Below are 19,014 nucleotides of genomic sequence, written 5' to 3' on the forward strand. Positions count from 1 at the left end.
TTTCAGTAGACCCTTGGCCAGAGTCACTGTCAGGAGCAGCTTTCTCTTGGGAAAAGAAACAAAGCTAGGATATATTTTCAGACATGACTCAGCCAGGGTCTCATCCCAGAAGACCCCTCACCGAGAAAAAAATCATCTTCAGAACCTCAGGAAGCTGGATGTGGCAAAATCCTCACGCTCACTTGGGCCAGCCTCCTTCTCGCTCCCCTAGCATCATGGGAGCGAGGAGGTGTTGTTCCAGGTCCATACAGCCCCATTCCAGAGAGCCCCAAACCTCCTACCCAAAGCCAAGCCAGCCCCAAAGGGATTTAGCCCTTCGTAAATGCCAGTCACAAGTTTGACCCCGCTGGTCCAAAAGGAGTGTGTATGTGTACACATGGCTCTCTGCTTGGAAGATGCTAGCCTCAGAGGCAGTCACCAGCAGAAGGGTTTACTGGGATCAGGGTGCATGGGGGTGACGGCCTGAGCAACCCTCCCTCTCAGCACCCCTCCCTCACACTCGGTTAACTGAAGCAGCATGCAGCTTCTGGTGGAAGCTACAGGGCCCAGTTCCAGCCCCTGGGCCTCTGCCCTGCCCAGCTGGACCCGGGCGCATTCACATCTCAGGATCTGGGTCAGACATTGTCAGATAGGAACTCTCTGTGGACAGAGCCCACACCTCCTGCACCTTCTAGCTGTGCCTAACATGGGGTTTGCTTCCCCAGAAGTGCTCAGGATGGCAACTGATGATTGCTGATTAAGACAGGCTATCTCCACTCTGTGTAGCCCGTTCCCGGCTCTCAGACCTTGGTGGAATTTGGCTGGAGTCCTTAAAGTCTCTGTTATTTGGTCCTCATCCCCTCCCTGCCCTGTCCCCATCCCACACACGTGCCTTGATCAGCCTGGCCACAGTCTCCCTGGCTGACGAGCATGCCTTCTCTCCCTCTCTCCCGGGAAGGGGCATCATCTCCCCGGTTGGAGGAGCCAAGGGTGCACGGACGGCCCCACTGCAGTGTGTCTCCATGGCCGAAGGCCACACCAAGCCCATCCTCTGCCTGGATGCCACAGATGAGTTGCTATTCACAGGGTCCAAAGGTATGTGGAACGCCAACTAGCCAGGTAGGGTTGGGGTCTCCTATTCACCCCTGCTTCCTTTGTCAGAGTGGTCTGTGAAGGAGAAAAGAACATAGAGCCCCCAGGAGTTGAGGATATGGGGTCTATTTGCTTACTACCCTTGTTTCTTACCTTGGCTCAAGGCCCCCATCCCATGCATCCTTGGCCAAGCCTTCCCTCATACCTGACCTGGTGGCTCCATCCAGCACTTCCTTCCAGACCTTCCAGGGAAACTTCAGGAAGCTTCTTGGGTGCCCCACCTGTACTTGCACTGCCCAACATCACCCCAGCTCATACATCTAGGCACTCCCTATGATCTCAGCAGCAGCACTTTACAAAGTCACGCTCACCTGATTACAGCAACAAAGTCAAACATTTTACCAGCAGATAGGCTGGGCACAGTGGCTCATACCTGTAATTGCAGCACTTTGGAAGCATGAGGCAAGAGAATTGCTTAAGCCCAGGAGTTTGAGACTACCTGCGTGGGCAAATAGTGAGATCCTGTCTCTACAAAAAATAAAAAATTAGTCACAATGACATGTGCCTGTAGCCCCAGCTACTCAGGAGGCTGAGGTGGGAGGATCGTTTGAGTCCGGGAGGTCAAGGCTGCAGTGAGCTGTGTTTGTGCAATTACACTCCAGCCTGGGCAACAGAGCAAGACCCTATCTCAATAAGCAAATACAAAATTCTTTATTTACTCATTCATTCATTCATTTTACCGACAGAAAGAACTAGTCTGTAATAGACATGCATACTATAACACAAGCATAAATATAGCTCTCCACGGCAGTAGGGGGATAGCTGTCAATCTAGGTGTGATTGATTGATTCCAAGTTTTCCCATAACATTTGCTTGCACTGGTTCATTTGCTTTGTCAGCAATTAGTGTTTGGAGGAACAGGCACCATAAAAGCTTAAGAATTTTATTTTAGCCCTGGACACCTTAGCAGTATGGCTCACAAAACTCTGGTGTTAGTGGAAAGTTTGTTTGAGGAACCCTGGTCTGAAGTTCTGCGGGAATTCTCTCTTCCCTGAGTTTTTTACTAGCACACACATGCCAGTGAGCACATGTGTATGTGTTTTTTACCTCTTCAGACCTGGAGCTCCGTCCTCTGGAGCTCTGTGGATCCCTTTCCCCTATCCTGGGCAGCCCCTGCAGAGGTGGAGCTGCGCCCCCTAGTGGCTGACATCCCTCCCCTCCCTGTGGCTTCCTCCCATCTCTCGCAGACCGAAGCTGCAAGATGTGGAACTTGGTTACCGGCCAGGAGATCGCAGCTCTAAAGGGCCACCCCAACAACGTGGTCTCCATCAAGTACTGCAGCCACTCGGGGCTTGTGTTCTCTGTGTCCACCTCCTACATCAAGGTGTGGGACATCCGGGACTCAGCCAAGTGCATTCGGACTCTCACGTGAGTACCCCCCACCTGCCTCACAGTGGTCGGCTGCAGCAGGCTGTGTTGGGTACAGATGCTCCCAGCCCAAGTGACCCACTCAGCACAGCACAGCCCGGCTACATGGGCACAGAGACCATTACCAGCCTATGAACTTGGCTTGACCCTGGGGTACAAGGTGAGATCTCTTGGTTTGGGAGACAGTGTCTGGGGCAGCACCACTAGAGGAATTTTTGGCCTGCCTGGCCTCCACCCACAGCCCAGTCCCCCAAGCCCTGCCCCTTGAGGTGTGTTAGATATCATCCTATGAGTCTGAAAGAGGAGCTAGGAAACAGGGCGAGCCTCCAAAGCCATGCTGGCCACTGCCTGTGTAGGCGACCACCCAGTCATGGCCCTGAGCCCTGCCCCGACAGTCTCAGACACACAGGCATAGGGCAGGGGAGGCAGAACTGAGACCAAGAGCCTTGCAAAATAAAGTGGTTTTTTTTTAGCAGAAGTCATGCTACATCCTTACATTAACACTGTAAGCTACAGTCTATTAATTTGATCCTTAAGAAGTAAACAGGCTGGGCACAGTGGCTCATGCCTATAATCCCAGGTATTTTGGAGGCTGAAGCAGGAGGATCACTTGAGACCAGGAGTTCAAGACCAGCCTGGGCAACACAGGGAGACCCTGTCTCTACAAAAAAATAATTTTTAGTTAGCTGAGCATGGTGGTGCATGCCTGTAGTCCCAGCTACTCAGGAGGCTGAGGTGGGAGGGTTGCTTGAGCCCAGGAGGTCGAGACTGTAGTGAGCCATGTTTGTGCCACTGCACTCCAATCTGGGTGACAGAGCAAGACCCTGTTTCAAAAAATAATAATAATGAATAAAGTAAACAGAGGGTTTTTAGGGCAGTAAAATTATTCTGTATGATGCTGTAATGGTAGATGCATGCCATCATACATTTGTTCAAACCCTTAGAATGTGCAACACCAAGAGTGAACTCTAACATAAACTATGGACTTGGGCAATAACAATATGTCAACATGGGTTCATAATCGAAACACAGGCAGCTTTCTGGTGGGGGGTGTTGATAATGGGGGAGACTGTGCCTGTGTGGGAGCAGGGGCATGTGAGAAATCTCTATCTTGTGCTTAGTTTTCTTGTGAGCCTAAAACTGGCCTAAAAAAAAAAAATAAAGTCTTAAAAAAAAAAAGTAAACAAGGCTGGGCGCAGTGGCTCACACCTGTAATCCCAGCACTTTGTGAGGCCGAGGCAGGCAGATCACCTGAGGTCGGTAGTTCAAGACCAGCCTAACCAACATGGTGAAACCCCGTCTCTACTAAAAATACAAAATTAGCCAGGCATGGTGGCGCATGCCTGTAATCCCAGCTACTCAGGAGGCTGAGGCAGGAGAATTGCTTGAACCTGGGAGGCAGAGATTGCAGTGAGCCGAGATCACACCATTGCACTCCAGCCTGGGCAACAAGAGTGAAACTCCATCTCAAACAAACAGACAAACATAAATAAATGTAAACAGGCTGGGTGCAGTGGCTCACGCCTGTAATCCCAGCACTTTGGGAGGCTGAGGCAGGCAAATCACCTGAGGTCGGGAGTTCGAGACCAGCCCGACCAATATGAAGAAACCCCGTCTCTACTAAAAATACAAAATCAGCTTGGCATGGTGGCGCATGCCTATAATCCCAGCTACTCGGGAGGGTGAGGCAGGAGAATCGCTTGAACCCGGGAGGCAGAGGTTGCAGTGAGCCGAGATCACGCCATTGCGCTCCAGCCTGGGCAACAAGAGCGAAACTCCGTTCAGAAAAAAAAAAAAAATAGTAAACAGAATGGATATAATCACCTCTTTTAACAGATGAGGAACCCGAGACTCAGAGAGGTTGATTTCCGGAAGATCCATGTTCACACCCAGTCTCATGACTGAGCCTTACCATCTTTCCAAGCCAGTGACCAGGCACATGGGCAGGCCACATGGGGAGTTGACTCATAGGGAACTAGAGTGGAGCTCTCCCCTGGGTCTCACTTATGGGAGAAGCTATTGCTGTTCTCTGTCAGTCATGGGAGACTTCCTGGAAGAAGTGGGTTATTTGGGCTGGTCTTAGTGACGTTTTATTGGTTTCCTGCACTGTGCACATGGATTGTTTTGACCTCTGGCCTTGCCTTTCTCCGATGGGCAGGTCCTCGGGCCAGGTGATCTCAGGGGATGCCTGTGCCGCCACATCCACCCGTGCCATCACCAGTGCTCAGGGCGAGCATCAGATCAACCAGATCGCCCTCAGCCCTTCGGGCACCATGCTGTACGCCGCCTCGGGCAATGCCGTCCGCATCTGGGAGCTTAGCAGGTCAGCGTGATACCTGGGGAGGGAGGAGGGTTTGGCATTCCCAGGCAAGGTCCCCAGGTCTTGGTTCAGGGGGACCCACCCCAGGGTGGGTAGGACCTCAGCAACACCTTTATTCCCCCCATGCTGCTGGGCCTATGCCCTCTCCAGTGAGACTGCTGGGATGCAGGGTAGCTCATGTCTAGATTCTTGATCTTGCCTTGAGCGAGAGGGGAGGGTGAGTACCCTGACCAGGCCTATTTGTTTTGGGGCAGACACCCCACCCCAACCCAGGGTCCCCTCTAATTCACCTACCCCTGGCTGGGCCTCTTCCCACTGCAGGTTCCAGCCTGTCGGCAAGCTGACTGGCCACATCGGCCCTGTGATGTGCCTGACGGTCACCCAGACGGCCAGCCAGCACGACCTCGTGGTGACTGGCTCCAAGGACCACTACGTTAAGGTACCTCAGCTATGAGGCCTGGGTCGGGGCTGGTCTTCCACTCTCCCCAATCTTTGCCCTCTGTTGCCTTGGGAGTACCCATGAAAAATTATAAGACTTCTGGGGATGTCTGCTGAAGAAATCACCCCAAAGAAGGCAAGAATTTATGTGTAGAAAGTTATAGATTGTAGCATTATTTTGTAACTGGTGAAAAATTCATAATAACTTAAATGTTGAAGGGTAGAATAACAATCAAATTATGGAAAATCCACTAAATGGGATGCATTGCAGCTATTAAAATGATAAATAGCAAACCAAACATGATGTATACAAACACTAATTTGTTTGCTCTCTGATTATGCCATTGAAAACTGTCCATACACAGTCAGAAACTGAAAGGAAGCAGGCCAGGCGTGGTGGCTGACATCTGTAATCCTAGCACTTTGGGAGGCTGAGATGGGAGGATCACTTGAGGTCAGGAGTTTGAGACCAGCCTGGCCAACATGGTGAAACTCTGTCTCTACTAAAAATACAAAACATTAACCAGGCATGGTGTCGGGCGCCTGTAGTCCCAGCTACTTGGGAGGTTGAGGGAGGAGAATCGCTTGAACCCGGGAGGCAGAGGTTGCAGTGAGCCGAGTTTGCACCACTGCACTCCAGCCTGGGCAACAGAGTGAGACTCAGTCTCCAACAAAAAAGAAACTGGAAAGAAGTAGGGTTTTCAGGGGTGGTGGGATTATGGTGAATATTTAGTAAAAATCAAAAGAATTCTAGAGGGAGGCTCACACCCTAAACCCACCTTTCTCCTTAGCAGCTGCCTGTTGAGCTGTGGGGTCTCGGCGTGATGAGCTGATTCACCCCTGCATTACTTGAGTTGGTCTCCTTCCACCCCTGCCCCAGTATCCACAGGAAGGGTCAAGATCTGAACCTTCCGTGTTCCCAGTCCCTTAGAAGGAGCAGCCCCACCTCCAGGAACCCTCGCCTGCTGGGAAGCTCCTCTCCCCAGAGGGCAGTGGCTGTCACCCTAGCCAGACTCCTGGGTCTTCAGGCCTCTGGGTCCACAGTGCTGTAGGCCCTGCCTTCCCTCCTCCCACTTGGCCTCTCCCTACTGGCCCCTCCTCCCACAGATGTTCGAGCTAGGCGAGTGTGTGACGGGCACCATCGGCCCCACTCACAACTTCGAGCCCCCGCACTACGATGGCATCGAGTGTCTCGCCATCCAGGGAGACATCCTGTTCAGTGGCTCCCGAGATAACGGCATCAAGAAGTGGGACCTAGACCAGCAGGAGCTCATCCAGGTGGGGTCAGGAGGAAAGGGAGAGGGTAGACTCGGGTAGGGCGGTTTCCATAGCCCACGCAGGGCCTTGGAGACCCTGGGGCCTGGACTCGCGGGCCCCAGGCCAGACGGTTTTCACAGCTCCCCAAGCCCTCCCGTTCTCCCTCTTCCTCCTCTGTCTCCATCCTCCCTTCTTCCCTACCCGCGGCCTCTCCTGATGCCACATCTCCCTCTTAGGCAACCCGCTCTCAGCAAAGCCTTTGCTCTCAGCTCTTGGGTTTGCATGTGAAGCTCAGTTACCCAATTCCTTTCCTGGGAGCATTTGTGTTTTAGCCTGACCCGTGTGAGGGCTGAAGGGTTCTCTGCCAGGGCAGGATCTTAGGCTTGAACCTGGGAAGAAGAGCAGAGGGACCCATCTCTGGTCCCCTAAAGCCCACAGCACAGGCCACCCCAGCATGGCTCCTAGAACCAGTGTCACCCGCCCGTGTGGCAGGTCTAGAGGCCAGGGGAGCCTGGAAGTAGCTCCATTACTAGCAAGAGGGGCCCTGGGGCAGGTTCTCTCCCTCATCACCTCCCCCAGCCCTCACCAGCCCTGATCCTCTCACAGCAAATCCCCAATGCGCACAAGGACTGGGTGTGCGCCCTGGCCTTCATCCCGGGCCGCCCCATGCTGCTCAGCGCCTGCCGTGCGGGTGTCATCAAGGTCTGGAACGTGGACAACTTCACACCCATCGGTGAGATCAAGGGCCACGACAGTCCCATCAATGCCATCTGCACCAATGCCAAGCATATCTTCACAGCCTCCAGGTGGGTGCTGGTCAGAGAGGTCTGCCTCTGCTCCCTCATCTCCTGGTGTGGGCAGGGGAGGCTGGGAGGCTCAGGGCCCTGCAGTTGTCCCCGCAGGCTCGGTTCACAGAGCAGATTCCATGGTGGCCTCCTTTGCATACCTAGCCTGTGCCAGCCTTCAGTGAGTGCCCACCATGTGCTGGGCACTGCGCTAGGCAGGGGAGGAGGAAGGTACTGGGCCCTGGGCCAAGCCTTGCCCGCTTGTCTCCAAGCCCTTCCTACCCTCCCCTGCCCTGGCTGTCTTCCCCCGTGCAGGTATCTCTCAGAGCACAGAGCAGCCCTGCCAGCCCCAGACCACGCCTCTTACACCCCACCCACCCGCTCTGGCCCCCTGTGTGGGGAGCAGCCAGGCCCTCTGTCCCATGGGGTGCGACTCAGATGGCTTTCTTTCTTGTTCCGACTTTGTCCCTTCTCTCCCCTCCCCTTCCCGTCTCCTCCCACCTCTCCTCTCTGTCCTCGCCTCTCTCCCCCCACAGTGACTGCCGGGTAAAGTTGTGGAATTACGTCCCTGGACTCACCCCCTGCCTTCCTCGCCGAGTCCTGGCCATAAAGGGCCGCGCCACCACCCTGCCCTGACCCTCCCCATCTCTCCCTGTCTCCTCTTTCATTCTTCCCCTCTTTCCTTTTCCCTCTCTTTCCCCACTTCGATCTGAGCTGCTTCTTAACGGTATGAGATTATTTTACTCCTTCTTCCTCTCCCTTCCTGTCCTGCCTGGCCCAGAGAGGTGCCCTGCCTGTCCCTCCTGCACCCACCGTCCTTTTCCAAGCATGAACAGTGGGACAGGCCCCAGGAGATGGGTGCCAGGGAGCAGAAGGGGGAGCCTTCAGGCCTGGACAAAACGAAACACCCCCCCAAAAAAAGAAAACCCATGACAAAGCTCCCCCGGGGGCCTCAGTGCACAGGCCTCTCCATCTGCCCAGCACCCCACCACCTGCAGTCCACCTCCCCGTAAGCCATGCTTGCCTCCCAGCCCCAACCACATTTGGGGAGTTTGGAGAATCCAGTTCATCCTCTACTTTTGGGGGCAGCCAGCCAAGCCCACTGCAAGAGCTGACCGGCACCCCTCCACTTTGTCCTCCACCCCAGTGACCTGACGGTGAAGTTCTGGAGTGTCCGGCGGTTACCCCACAGCGGCCCACCCTAGGAGTGAGGTCAGAGGGATGCCCCCGGACCCTCGACCCCAGCAGCCTGGACACCATGGAAGGGAAGCTGTGACCCGGCCGATGGGGCCAGCTGCTCTGGGGACAGAGGGCATGGCCCCCTCTCCTGCCCTCCTCCCTCTCCCTTGGCCTTCCCACAGGACACTGTTCCCTCATCCCTCCCCTGCCTCTCAGGAGCCTCTGGGTGAGAGAGAGGCTGGGGAGGAAATTAAGCTGTGAAGCCAAAGGGCATTATCCCTTCTTGTTCCCCTCCTGGCAGTCGTGGCCACATTGTCTCCTGCTGAACCGGCTCTGCCCCTTTCTCAGGCCTTTGGCCCAGTAGTGGGGCCCTGTCAGGAGGTGCAGCAGCCTGGCCCCATCCCACCCTTCCGAGGAGCTGGCCTCCCCGCTTCTCCCAGCCCAGCCTCTAGAGCCACTGCACCTGCCTCTGAGCCCAAAAAGATAGTCCTCAGGTAGCTAAGGAAACCAGGTGTGGGCGGCTGGGCCTTGCAGCTAACCCTTAACCCTCTGGCAACCCACAGATAGCCCCAACTGGCCCCAACAGTTCCCTGGGGTCCCTTTTGGATGGGGCCAAGGTGGAGCTGCTAGAAAGATTCCTTTGGGGAGACGGTCAGAAATACTTCAGTTATTTATTATTTTGTTATTTTTATTTTTTGCTGTTGCCTCCTGGAAACGGACTTGAAGTTTCTTCCCCTATATTCTTTCCCTCAGCTCTTGGGGGCCAGAAATCCCAAAGGGAGTCCGCTGCCCCGGCCCTCCAGGGCCGCCTCCTCTGTTTGCTTTGCGGAGGAGGGAACTGCTCCTTCGACTGTGCAGCTCAGGCCTGTCCCCGACACAGCCCCCAGGGAGTCTTCTAGCTACCCCTGGCCTCTAGGCCGCCTGACGCTCAGTGCCTTCCTCCGTTCCGGGGCCTGGCACCCGTGCCGGGCAGCCTTACACCAGCCATGCCCGCGGCACCACATGTGTCTTCTCACTCGCGAGGTCTCGTGCCCAGCGCCCCCGGGAAGGCGGGGGCGCTCACCCCACAGCCCAGGCCCCGGGGTTCTGCCCCAGAGTCCTGCGTGGGCCACGTAGGAAGCAGCGTGGGGGCTGTGTCTGCTGGGAGGTGGCTTGGATGGGGAGGACAGCCCGGCACCCTGACCCCCGCCCCTCCACAGCCCTGCAGTCCCCCACTGGGCCGGGGAGTCTCTCCAGCTTCTCTCTCTCTGGTTATTCAGGAGACACATTTTCGGCCTTATAACTGGCATGGAGCGCAGGCCCTCCCTTGCAGAAAATTATCAAGGAAGAGTTGGCAGAGTTTCTCTGCCCCGGGGCTGGGGACGCGGAGCTCCGGGGAAATTGTTAAATCAGTGTTCTGGCGCCCCCTGTTGGGGAAACTCTGGAATTACAGGAGTGGGCCTTGGGGGGGGACTGAGCTCCATCCCTCTCCCCCGCCCCACCCCCACCCAAAGTTGCCCACCCTGTTTTTCCGTTGCATCGCTGGTCTTGTGCTTCCCGCTTCAGTCTGGGAGCCAAGAGCCAGCCCCACCTCCCTTCAGAGGACGCAGTGACTTTTGGACTTTCCAGAGGTGGTTCTGTGTTTCTGCCCTTGGCTCCTCTCCGTCTTGGGCCGGGGCACTTGGAGCCCTCTCCATGTGGCGCCCAGTGTTGGGGGGAGGCAGGCTCCAGTGGAGGCTGAGTGAGGCCTGGTCCCTTCCCCGTGCCCTCCTCGGAGCTGCCACAGAGGCTAAGACGGCTGTCCTGCTGGTGCTGGCCCTGCTGGATGTGGTATTGAAGTCTGGGGCAGCTGATAGCAGGAAGGAGACCCCCTTGGATGCTGGTCTCCTGGGGCCTGAACAGTCTGTCAGCAATGGCTGGAAATCCTTCTTCCTCTGGCCACCCCGGGGGTGCTGGGCAACCCCCTTAGCTCTAAGATGTGGCCACAAATCTCTTCCCACTCCTCCCCCCCAACCTGAACAGAAAGTTTTGACCTTGCAACCTGTAAGAAAGAATCCGTCCGCATGACTGTTTACAAGCGATAGAAACACGTAAGACTCTGTCCCCTGAGCTCCCACCCCCGGGCCGGGGATGCCCCACCTGGGGTGACTGCACTGTAGCTGCAAGGCGTGTTCTTGCACGAAGTGTGATCTTATGGCCCTGCGAGAGGTGCTCATCATCATTGCCCATTTTCTGCTGTTTCTGATGGGTCAGCTACCTCACGGCGGGGCCAGCTCTGCTGTCCTGGCAAGTGTCATTGACTCTCTAAACTTGAAGTCCTTCAGGAGCCCTGAGCCCAACATCCATGAGACACCCCGAGTTGTGCTTCATGAGAGTTGGATTCTCTGCCCACTCTTTCAGGGATGTCCAAGGTCCATGTTAGGGGGCAGGCCCCCAGCTCCACTCACTGCACAAGCACCCTAAATGTTGGAAGCACAAAATGGTTGTGATTTGAGCACAATGGCAGGGTCTCGCAGGCAGACTTGACAGACCCGGGCCCGGGAGGTTCCTCCCACGTTGGCTCTGTCCAAAGTGAGATTGGGGGTGCCTGTGTCTGGGACAGGGGGCTGCCCTTGCTCAGACCAGGCCTTGGCTCATGGCTTGTCCTAATTCTGGGACTCGTCATCTTACTTCTTGCCCTTCTGTGCCCATCTTAAGACTGGAGGCTGAGCCTTGTCAGGCCCAGCCACATCTTTACGCCATGGGACCAGGAGTAAAGCGCTCTCTAAACCCCGCACCCCAAATCTCTAAACGCCTGAGTTCAGGCTGAGTCCTAGCCCTAGTGAGCCTGAAGAGCTTGGACTGATTCCCAGTCTCCTGGGTCAAGCCCCACTTTGTGCTTTCGAAGCTTATGAGCGGGTTCCCTGGATAGGAGTCTTCCATCCCCACTGCCCTTGGGCCTCTTCAGCATAGTCCTGTGCCAGGGCCCTGTCCTCACTATCAGTCAGTTCAGTATTTGCTTTCACGTGAGTGGCGGACTCCTCTGAAGCAGCCAGAACTCTCAAAGGCAGCGCGTGGAGTTGCCTTGCGAGATTTCCAAGGAAGGTGGAAAGATTAACAGGCGGAGCCTGGCACACCCAAGCCTTTGAGGTGGTCAGAGTGCCACCTTCAGCCCCTTGGGAAGGGACAGCGGTGGATCTGGGAGTGGCCTCACCCTGGATTCAGCCTAGGAATCTCTTCACCCTCAGCTGCCCAGCCCTGCTGCCTGTCTGGGGATGTGTGGCCTGGGCAGAGGGCAGTTTAAAGCACAAAACCACATGGGGAAAACACAAGGTCGCGGGGACTTTCTCATGTGCCTGATGTGGTGGAGGGAGACACCAGCAGGTGGCTGCAGTGACGTTAGGGAACATAACACTTCTTTGCCCTGCTAGCTCTGAGCTCTGGGGGGCATCCCCCGATGTGGTCTGGGCTGGGAGCAGGCATATCCCCTGGTTGTTGCCTGTGCCTGGTCTGTTCACCATCGTGTTTGTGTGGGCAGAGCCTGCCCTGCAGGAGCAGTGACTTTCTTCCCACTGTGTGTCCCGGACCTGTGGTATTTGTCCCTTTGCCATCCCAAACAGGCAACTGCTTGCTGCTCTCCTTGCTTGGCATAGCCTCCTGGTCAGTGGCCAATGCCCCACAGGCCTTCCTGGGCCTGGCCCTCCTCTCCTGACTCCCAGATCCTTCCCTGCCCTCTTATGTGCAAGGACAGATTTTGCAGGGAAAGTTCTGTTTCTTCTTTGATACCTTTGTTCTGTCCCCTGCCCCATCCCCAGCACTCATGATCTTGAAGCCCCTATCACACCCTAGTTCAGTCCTGTGAACCATGTCCTGAGGGCCTTGCAGGGAAGTAGGAAATAGAAACTCCTCCACAAAGAGCCGAGGATCAGAGAAGACCCCTGAGATGAATCAGGGCCCTGCCCTGCCCACCAACTCTTTTCTAGCAATCATGCCCTGCCCAGGCTGCAGGCTTCATTAGGCTCCTGCTGTCCTCCATGATGTGACTAGCACAAGGTGTATATATGTTTTGTACCTCTGCCGATGGCTGTACATAGTGTATGAAAGTTATTTAAGCCTCATGTTGTACATTTCTGTTCCTAGATTGGATGTGTGTGTTCTAAGAAGTTGTCATAAATAAAACCTGAATGACCAATGTCTGTGGAGGTGTCCCCTGTCCCCTTCCAGGGGGCTGCTGACTTTTGGCTGGGGCCTTTGGAGAGGGAGTTGGTGGTGGTGGTGGGTGGGTGGGTGAATGGGTGCAGTAGGCCTCTGGGGCTGGGCCCAGCCTGATGAGAACTTCCTGAGCTGTGAGTTTGGGGCTTCACCAGTTAGAAAGCAGAGAGCTTTGAGAGCGTCACATTCTCCTCCAGACTCCATATGTTGTCTCCGGAGGCAGGTGCAGTTGCTGGAAGAGTGGGCAGCAGCATTTGTGGACCAACTGCTATATCCTAGGCACTGTTCAGAGCATTTTTCATTGTGTCTTCACTGCCCTGTGTGACAGGTGACATTCTCATTTTATGAAATGAGAAAGGTCTCGGGATGGATGTGACTTTCCCAGGATCACAGCTAGTAAGGACAGAGCCAGGATCTGCATCTAGACCTCCCCAACCACAGCAGCCTTTGCCTTTTGCTAACGTAACATGTACCTCTCTAGGGCCTGGACTACGCTGTGCGTGGTGCACGCCAAACGCATCTCGGTCCCTTGCCACTTATGGAAAGAAGGCAAGACTATAAAAAGATCATACAAGAAAAGAGCTCTACAAAGGTCTTTTCTTTTCTTTTTAAATAGAGATGGGATCTCACTATGTTTCCCAGGCTGGTCTCGAACTCCTGGGCTTAAGCCTTACCTCCCATCTCAGTCTCCCAAAGTGCTGGGATTACAAGCGTGAGTCACTGTGCCTCACCATGATTTTTGTCCTAGATCAGTGCTTTTCAGTCTTTAAGAACCCATATTCCCTTTTGATAACCATGAATTGTTTCACCAACTCCTGGAGATTCCGGCCCATCCCCTGGGCAGAGAGGCCCCTCGGGGAGAATCTACATCTTCATCACCAGCCACAACTGATTAAAAAGCTTAACTTCCTGATATTTGTATCAGGAATATAATAGGGTTTCTCTTTGCTTTGTTTCCCAAATATAAAACCAAATTGCTTCCTCAGCCTGCACCGGTCCCCTGCTGTTTGTCCAGACTTATGGATGTGACAGGTGCTCTGGCCAGGGAATTCCTGGAGTCTGTAGGAGGCAGAAGTCACCGTGGGTGGGAGGGCGAAGCTTCCTGGGGAAGGTTTCCCCTAGAGAGGCTTCTGTTCCTCAAACAGAAAGGCCTTGGTGTGTGAGAGAGGGACCCTGAGCCATGGAGGGAGACACAAGTGGGCAGAGTTGCCCTGACTTGCCAGCCCCGCTGGCAGGCACAGAGCCTCCTGCCCCAGGAGCAGGTGGCTTCTTGTGGACAGTTGTTTTTGGCTGGCTGACCCGGCATCACCCATGCCACTCCCCGCCCCACCCTCGCTCCCCACAGGTCCATATTTTGCATAGGATCCTGCCTGACAGTGGGACAGAAGAGCCCACTGTGAACTGCAGGAAGTGACACCTGGGCATGGCCAGCTGCAGACTGGGCAGGGTGTGTGGGCAAGACCCAGAGACCGGCCACTGGGGAACTGGTCACGGGCCAGACCTGGAGTGGACTCCAGCCATCTGGTTCCTTCTTGCCACTGCGCTCCTCCCTGCACCATCCAGAAAGTTTGCAGCACAAGGTAATTTTTCCAACTGTAGTTCACCCTGTCTCTCGAGGATGCCAAGGCTCCTGCAGGGTGCGGTGGGGGACAGGAACACTGGGTTAAGAGACTCTTTTCTTCTTTTAATGTGGGGTGTTGTTTTGTTTCCAGATTACATGAATAATATCTGCTTACTTTAGAAAATTTGGAAAGCAAGAGTGTCAAGAAAAATCCCGTTTAGCATATAAGCTATGGGGCAGCTTTCCCAGGCACAAGGGAATGGCACCTCTCAGAATTTGGTAAGAGCCATTCAGTTGTCAGAACTAGGTGGCATCTTAAAGGTATCTTTTCCTCAGCCTCTGAAGTTGAGTTTTAAAAACAAAGATAATGTTTTCCAACTCTCTGTTTATAAATTTACATTCTACAGAATTGAGGCCCAGAGAAGCCAACAGAGTTGGCCAAAATCATCCTGGGACAGAGATGGCCCTAGAATCCATTACTTTCCATGCATTCATTATGCATTACTTTCCTTGTATTCATTATTTTATGCTTGACCAAAGTGAGGGGGTGACTTGTGGGGGTGTCAGAACAGTCTTTAAAGTGGGTCTCATCCCAATGCACTTGACCGGTTAATAGATTTTTAATAAGATCTATCTTTTATCATTGCTTGTAACAAAGCAAAACTGCCCTGGCAGAGGCAGGGCACTGCAGGGCAAGTATCCAGGCCTGAGTGTTGATGCTTGGGGTGTGGTTTGGGCTGTGCCAAGGGCCAGCCATGGTGGTGTTTCTATAGAGCAGTGCTGTCCCTGGCTCTGTGGTACCCAAACTCTCTGATCTTCTGGGATGTTTTTCACAAACAATCCTTTAATAAATCACTTTCCTTCTTAAGCCAACTGGAGTGGACTCTGTTGCTTACAACTGCATTCTAGAACACCTCATGTGTGCCAACATCACTTCCCCCTCGGCTCATAGTTGAAGTTGGTTCAAAAGAAATGGCTGGCTCTGGCCTCAGACCCATGGCTGAATGGGAGAAGGGAACAGAGGGGCAGAGCAGGGAGAGGTCAGCCTAACCCAGATGTGCATAGGCAAGAAGGCGGCTTACAAGTGGCTCTACCCCAGAAGGCCAAGAATTGACTGGAAAGACAACATAATAGCTATTTTCACAAAGGTGCATACTTTTTCCTTTTATTACAAAGATTGTGCAGGGATACACCTTCCATTTCTAGTGCAGGACCCAGGAATCTGGCCCCATTGTCACAGGGTCTAATGGCCAGGCCTACATCTGAGACACAAGGATGCAGGCTCAGAAGTAGTGCCTTTGGGGCCTCCTCCTGCAGAAGCAGGAGGTTGGGGGGCTTGGCCAGTAGCCGCTTCTTCTTGGCTTCCAGGATATGGAAAGTCTGCGTGGTGAGGCAGCTGACCGTGGGGTCGGAGTCTCTCTGCATGTGCCGTAGGGCTGAAACACAGAGAAAGGCTAGTGGGCTGGGTAGGAGGGCCTAGGCCCTGTGGTGCAGAGATGTACCGGGCAATGGGGTCCGGACTGGTGGATTTTAAACTATGAGCAAGAGTTTCTTCTAGGAGTCCACAATGCTCCATTACAAGCAAGACCACATAGCTGCCATGAGCACAGGGAGATGCGAGGCCCACCTGCTCCTGACCCTACACCCATTACCAACCCACTCACTCCTCTCCACTGCCCCTCCCTGGCCCTGCGTCCTCTCTTTCCCATAGAATAGCTGTGTGTGAAGTTCTCTGACTTCAAAAAGAGCTGCAGCCAGGGACTCGACCACACATGGGAGCCCAAAACTGTCTCTCCTACAAGAAACCCAAGGGACCCTCCTGGCTGATGAATGGGCTCCGTGGTGGTGAGGGTGTGAGTGAACATGGGGCAGGAGGGCTCTGACCAGCACCTCAAAACCTAAGCACCTTGGGGATGAGCCTGCCTTTTCACACGTCTGGATGATCATTTTTGTGAGTCCATCCGCTCACTTTTCCTAACTTCTGAGCATTCCCCACCAACACCGGTGCCACTAAAAGATGCAAGGAGGGGGCGACTGGGCTGCCACTCACCTGTGTATGCCTCCTCAATTTCATCGATCTCTTCCAAGTCTAGGGTTTGGATAATCTGACCTACAGGAGCACACAAAAACACCTCAGAGGCCCCACAAGGAATCAATGGGGCCCTGGCTGCAAGTACTCTTGGCCCCCTTCCCAGACACTCACTATTCCCTCCTTTTTCCTGTCTTTCCCTCCCCTGGCCACCAGCCTCAGGTTTGGACTTTTCCCATAAAGTCAAACTTGTGTCCCTTGCTTCTCTGAAGGATTCTAAGCAAATAGGGCTGGGTGAAGGAGTGGATCTTCCTCTGCCCTGAAGAGCTCTTCCCTGGGGTGATCTGAGGCAGTCCCCCACCTATCTCTGAACTTCCCCCACTGAGCAGCTCCCAGACCCCGGATGCCCCACCCTTTGTCTCTCTGCTGGCTCATAGGACTTGGCACATTCTGCTGTAGGAAGATTACCACCCAACCCGACCAGGAGCTTCCTGCAGGGGAGGGAGCAGGTAGGCACAGGTAGGCACTCCCACCTCCAGTCCCACCACCCAACATAATTCCCATGGGTTCTGTATGTCCTCATGTCCTGGGTGCCCAGTCTGTTTAAGGGACCCTACAACAAGGACACAGTGGCTCCAAGAAGACAAAAGGCCATACCTGCAAACCACACAGCTGCCCAGCGGATGGGAACCTGTGGGCTCTTGAAGAGAGCCACACGCTGCTTCAGAAACCAGAGGGCTTTGTTTGTCTCCTGATCCAGCTGTAAGAAAAGGTGTCAGATTATGGCAGGGACCCTCAGACAGTTTTGAGATTACACTGGAGCCATCCCCTGAGGGCAAAAATCTGTCAAAACCGTCTCCTTCTCCATCCCCTCCTACCCCGGCTCCTGAAATCTTCTTTCTTTCATGAAGCCTTCCTGGACTGAACATGCCACAGAGATCATACTCCCTGGCCTTGACCCAGTTTGAGCATGAAACTCATAAGAGGTTGGCCCCACTGTTTGGCTCATACATTTTTTTCTCCTACTCCCAACAATAGAGTGAACCCTGTTGCTTAAATCCTGTTTATTTATATCTTAGTTTAAATCTTCAATCTCAAAGTCATATGCTTTAGGTTGCAAAAGATCATGCCTACAGCATTCTGTTTAAGCAGAGCCTTAGTCACATCAACACAAAGATGGGAACAATAAACACTGAGAATCCCAAAAAAGAGGAGGAAGGGAACGGGGCGAGTTGAAAAACTACCTATGGCCTATGTTCACTCCTTGGGGATGGGAACATTAGAAGCACAAACCTCAGCATCACACAATATACCAATGTAACAAGCCAGCACCCACACCCCCGAATCTAAAATTCTTAAAATAGGCCGGGTACAGTGACTCACACCTGTAATCCCAGCATTTTTGGAGGGCCAAGACAGGCAGCTCGCCTGAACTCAGGAGTTCAACACCAGCCTGGGCAACATGGTGAAACCCATGTCTACTAAAATACAAAAAATTAGATGGGTGTGGTGGTGTGTGCCTGTAGACCCAGCTACTCAGGAGGCTGAGGAAGGAGAATCACTTGAACCCAGGAGGCGGAGGTTGCAGTGAGCCGAGATCGCACCACTGCACTCCAGCCTGGGTGACAAAGCCAGACTGTCTCCAAAAAATAAATAAATAAATAAATACAATAAAATATTTAAAATAAATAAATAAAAATAACAGAGCCTAGCAGTGCTGCATGTAATTACGTGTTTTCATATCCTCCATCGCCTGCCTAGGAATGCAGCCCCTTCTGCATTCATCAGACTTCCATCCTTGAAGGTTCAAAGGATGATGTGTCCTTCCCTTTGCAACAACCACTAACCCAAACCCCATCTCCTGCATCTGCTTCCTAGCTCTGATCCTAACTCTCCTCTTTCACTCTGCAGTCTAAGTTCTTAAAACAGAAGGCTACATCCATGGTTTTTCCCAACTTCTTTTGACAGGATCTTTTCTTCAAAAAGAAATCTTAACTGGAAACCCAATATCCCAAACTAACAGAAGGGGTGGGGGGCGGGTGTGGTGGCCCACGCCTGTAATCCCAGCACTTTGGAAAGCCAAGGCAGGAGGATCACTTGAGCTCAGGAGTTGGAGACCAGCCTGGGCAACATGGCAAGACCCTGTCTCTACAAAAAAAAGAAGGAGAAGGAGAAAGAGAAGGAGAAGTGGGGCTGCTTGGGTTGAAGGAGGTGGGGAGGCTGAGCCTAGCCTGCCTGCTCATCTCTCCCATCTTTTGAAGTTACCCGAGAAACCCTTGGGTTTTTGTACCCTTGACTGCTTCCTGAAACTGGTCATGGTCCTTCCTAGGTGATCATGACTCTCCTCTCTTGTTGTCCTCCTTTGACTTTCTGCCTGGTTTCCTTTTCTAGTCTCCTCTGTGGGATCCTTGGAACTGATGTCTCCTGGAATCTCAGTGTTGACTCACATACTCCTCCCACCACACAATTTCCTTAGGAGAGCATGTCTGGGCTTAGGGTTGCAATCTCCATCTACCACCCAATGGTATGCTCAGCGTTCACCAAACACAGCCCTGTTCTCCAAGCTTCAGTGATACATATCTAACTTCCAATGGAATAGATGTACTAGCATTCTCACAGATTTTACAAGCTCAACATGCACAAAATCAAGCCACCACTTTCCCCTCCACACCTGTTCCTCCCTCTGTATTTCTGACCTCAGTCCAGGACACCAGCATTCACCCATGTCAGAAGCCAAGAGGCAACTTTACTTTCACAGTTCACATCAAATCAATCT

General features: G+C 53.5%; 1 protein-coding gene across 4 annotated transcripts in view; it reads left to right on the plus strand.

The window, feature by feature from the left end:
- KIF21B (kinesin family member 21B) overlaps window positions 1-12,632 on the plus strand; it is a 54,228-nt gene extending 41,596 nt beyond the window's left edge. For 2 of the 4 annotated variants that reach the window (XM_016935407.3, XM_016935410.3), the window contains 7 exons: window positions 938-1,074; window positions 2,319-2,499; window positions 4,658-4,822; window positions 5,141-5,258; window positions 6,365-6,535; window positions 7,121-7,320; window positions 8,447-12,632. In XM_016935407.3, coding sequence (XP_016790896.1) covers window positions 938-1,074; window positions 2,319-2,499; window positions 4,658-4,822; window positions 5,141-5,258; window positions 6,365-6,535; window positions 7,121-7,320; window positions 8,447-8,504 — 1,030 coding nt within the window. In that variant the 3' untranslated portion in view covers window positions 8,505-12,632. The other 2 variants (XM_016935394.4, XM_016935401.4) reach the window with 1 other exon arrangement.
- Window positions 12,633-19,014: the final 6,382 nt, after the last annotated feature.

The sequence above is a fragment of the Pan troglodytes genome, chromosome 1, assembly GCF_028858775.2.
Source record: "Pan troglodytes isolate AG18354 chromosome 1, NHGRI_mPanTro3-v2.0_pri, whole genome shotgun sequence".
Classification (NCBI taxonomy): domain Eukaryota; kingdom Metazoa; phylum Chordata; class Mammalia; order Primates; family Hominidae; genus Pan; species Pan troglodytes.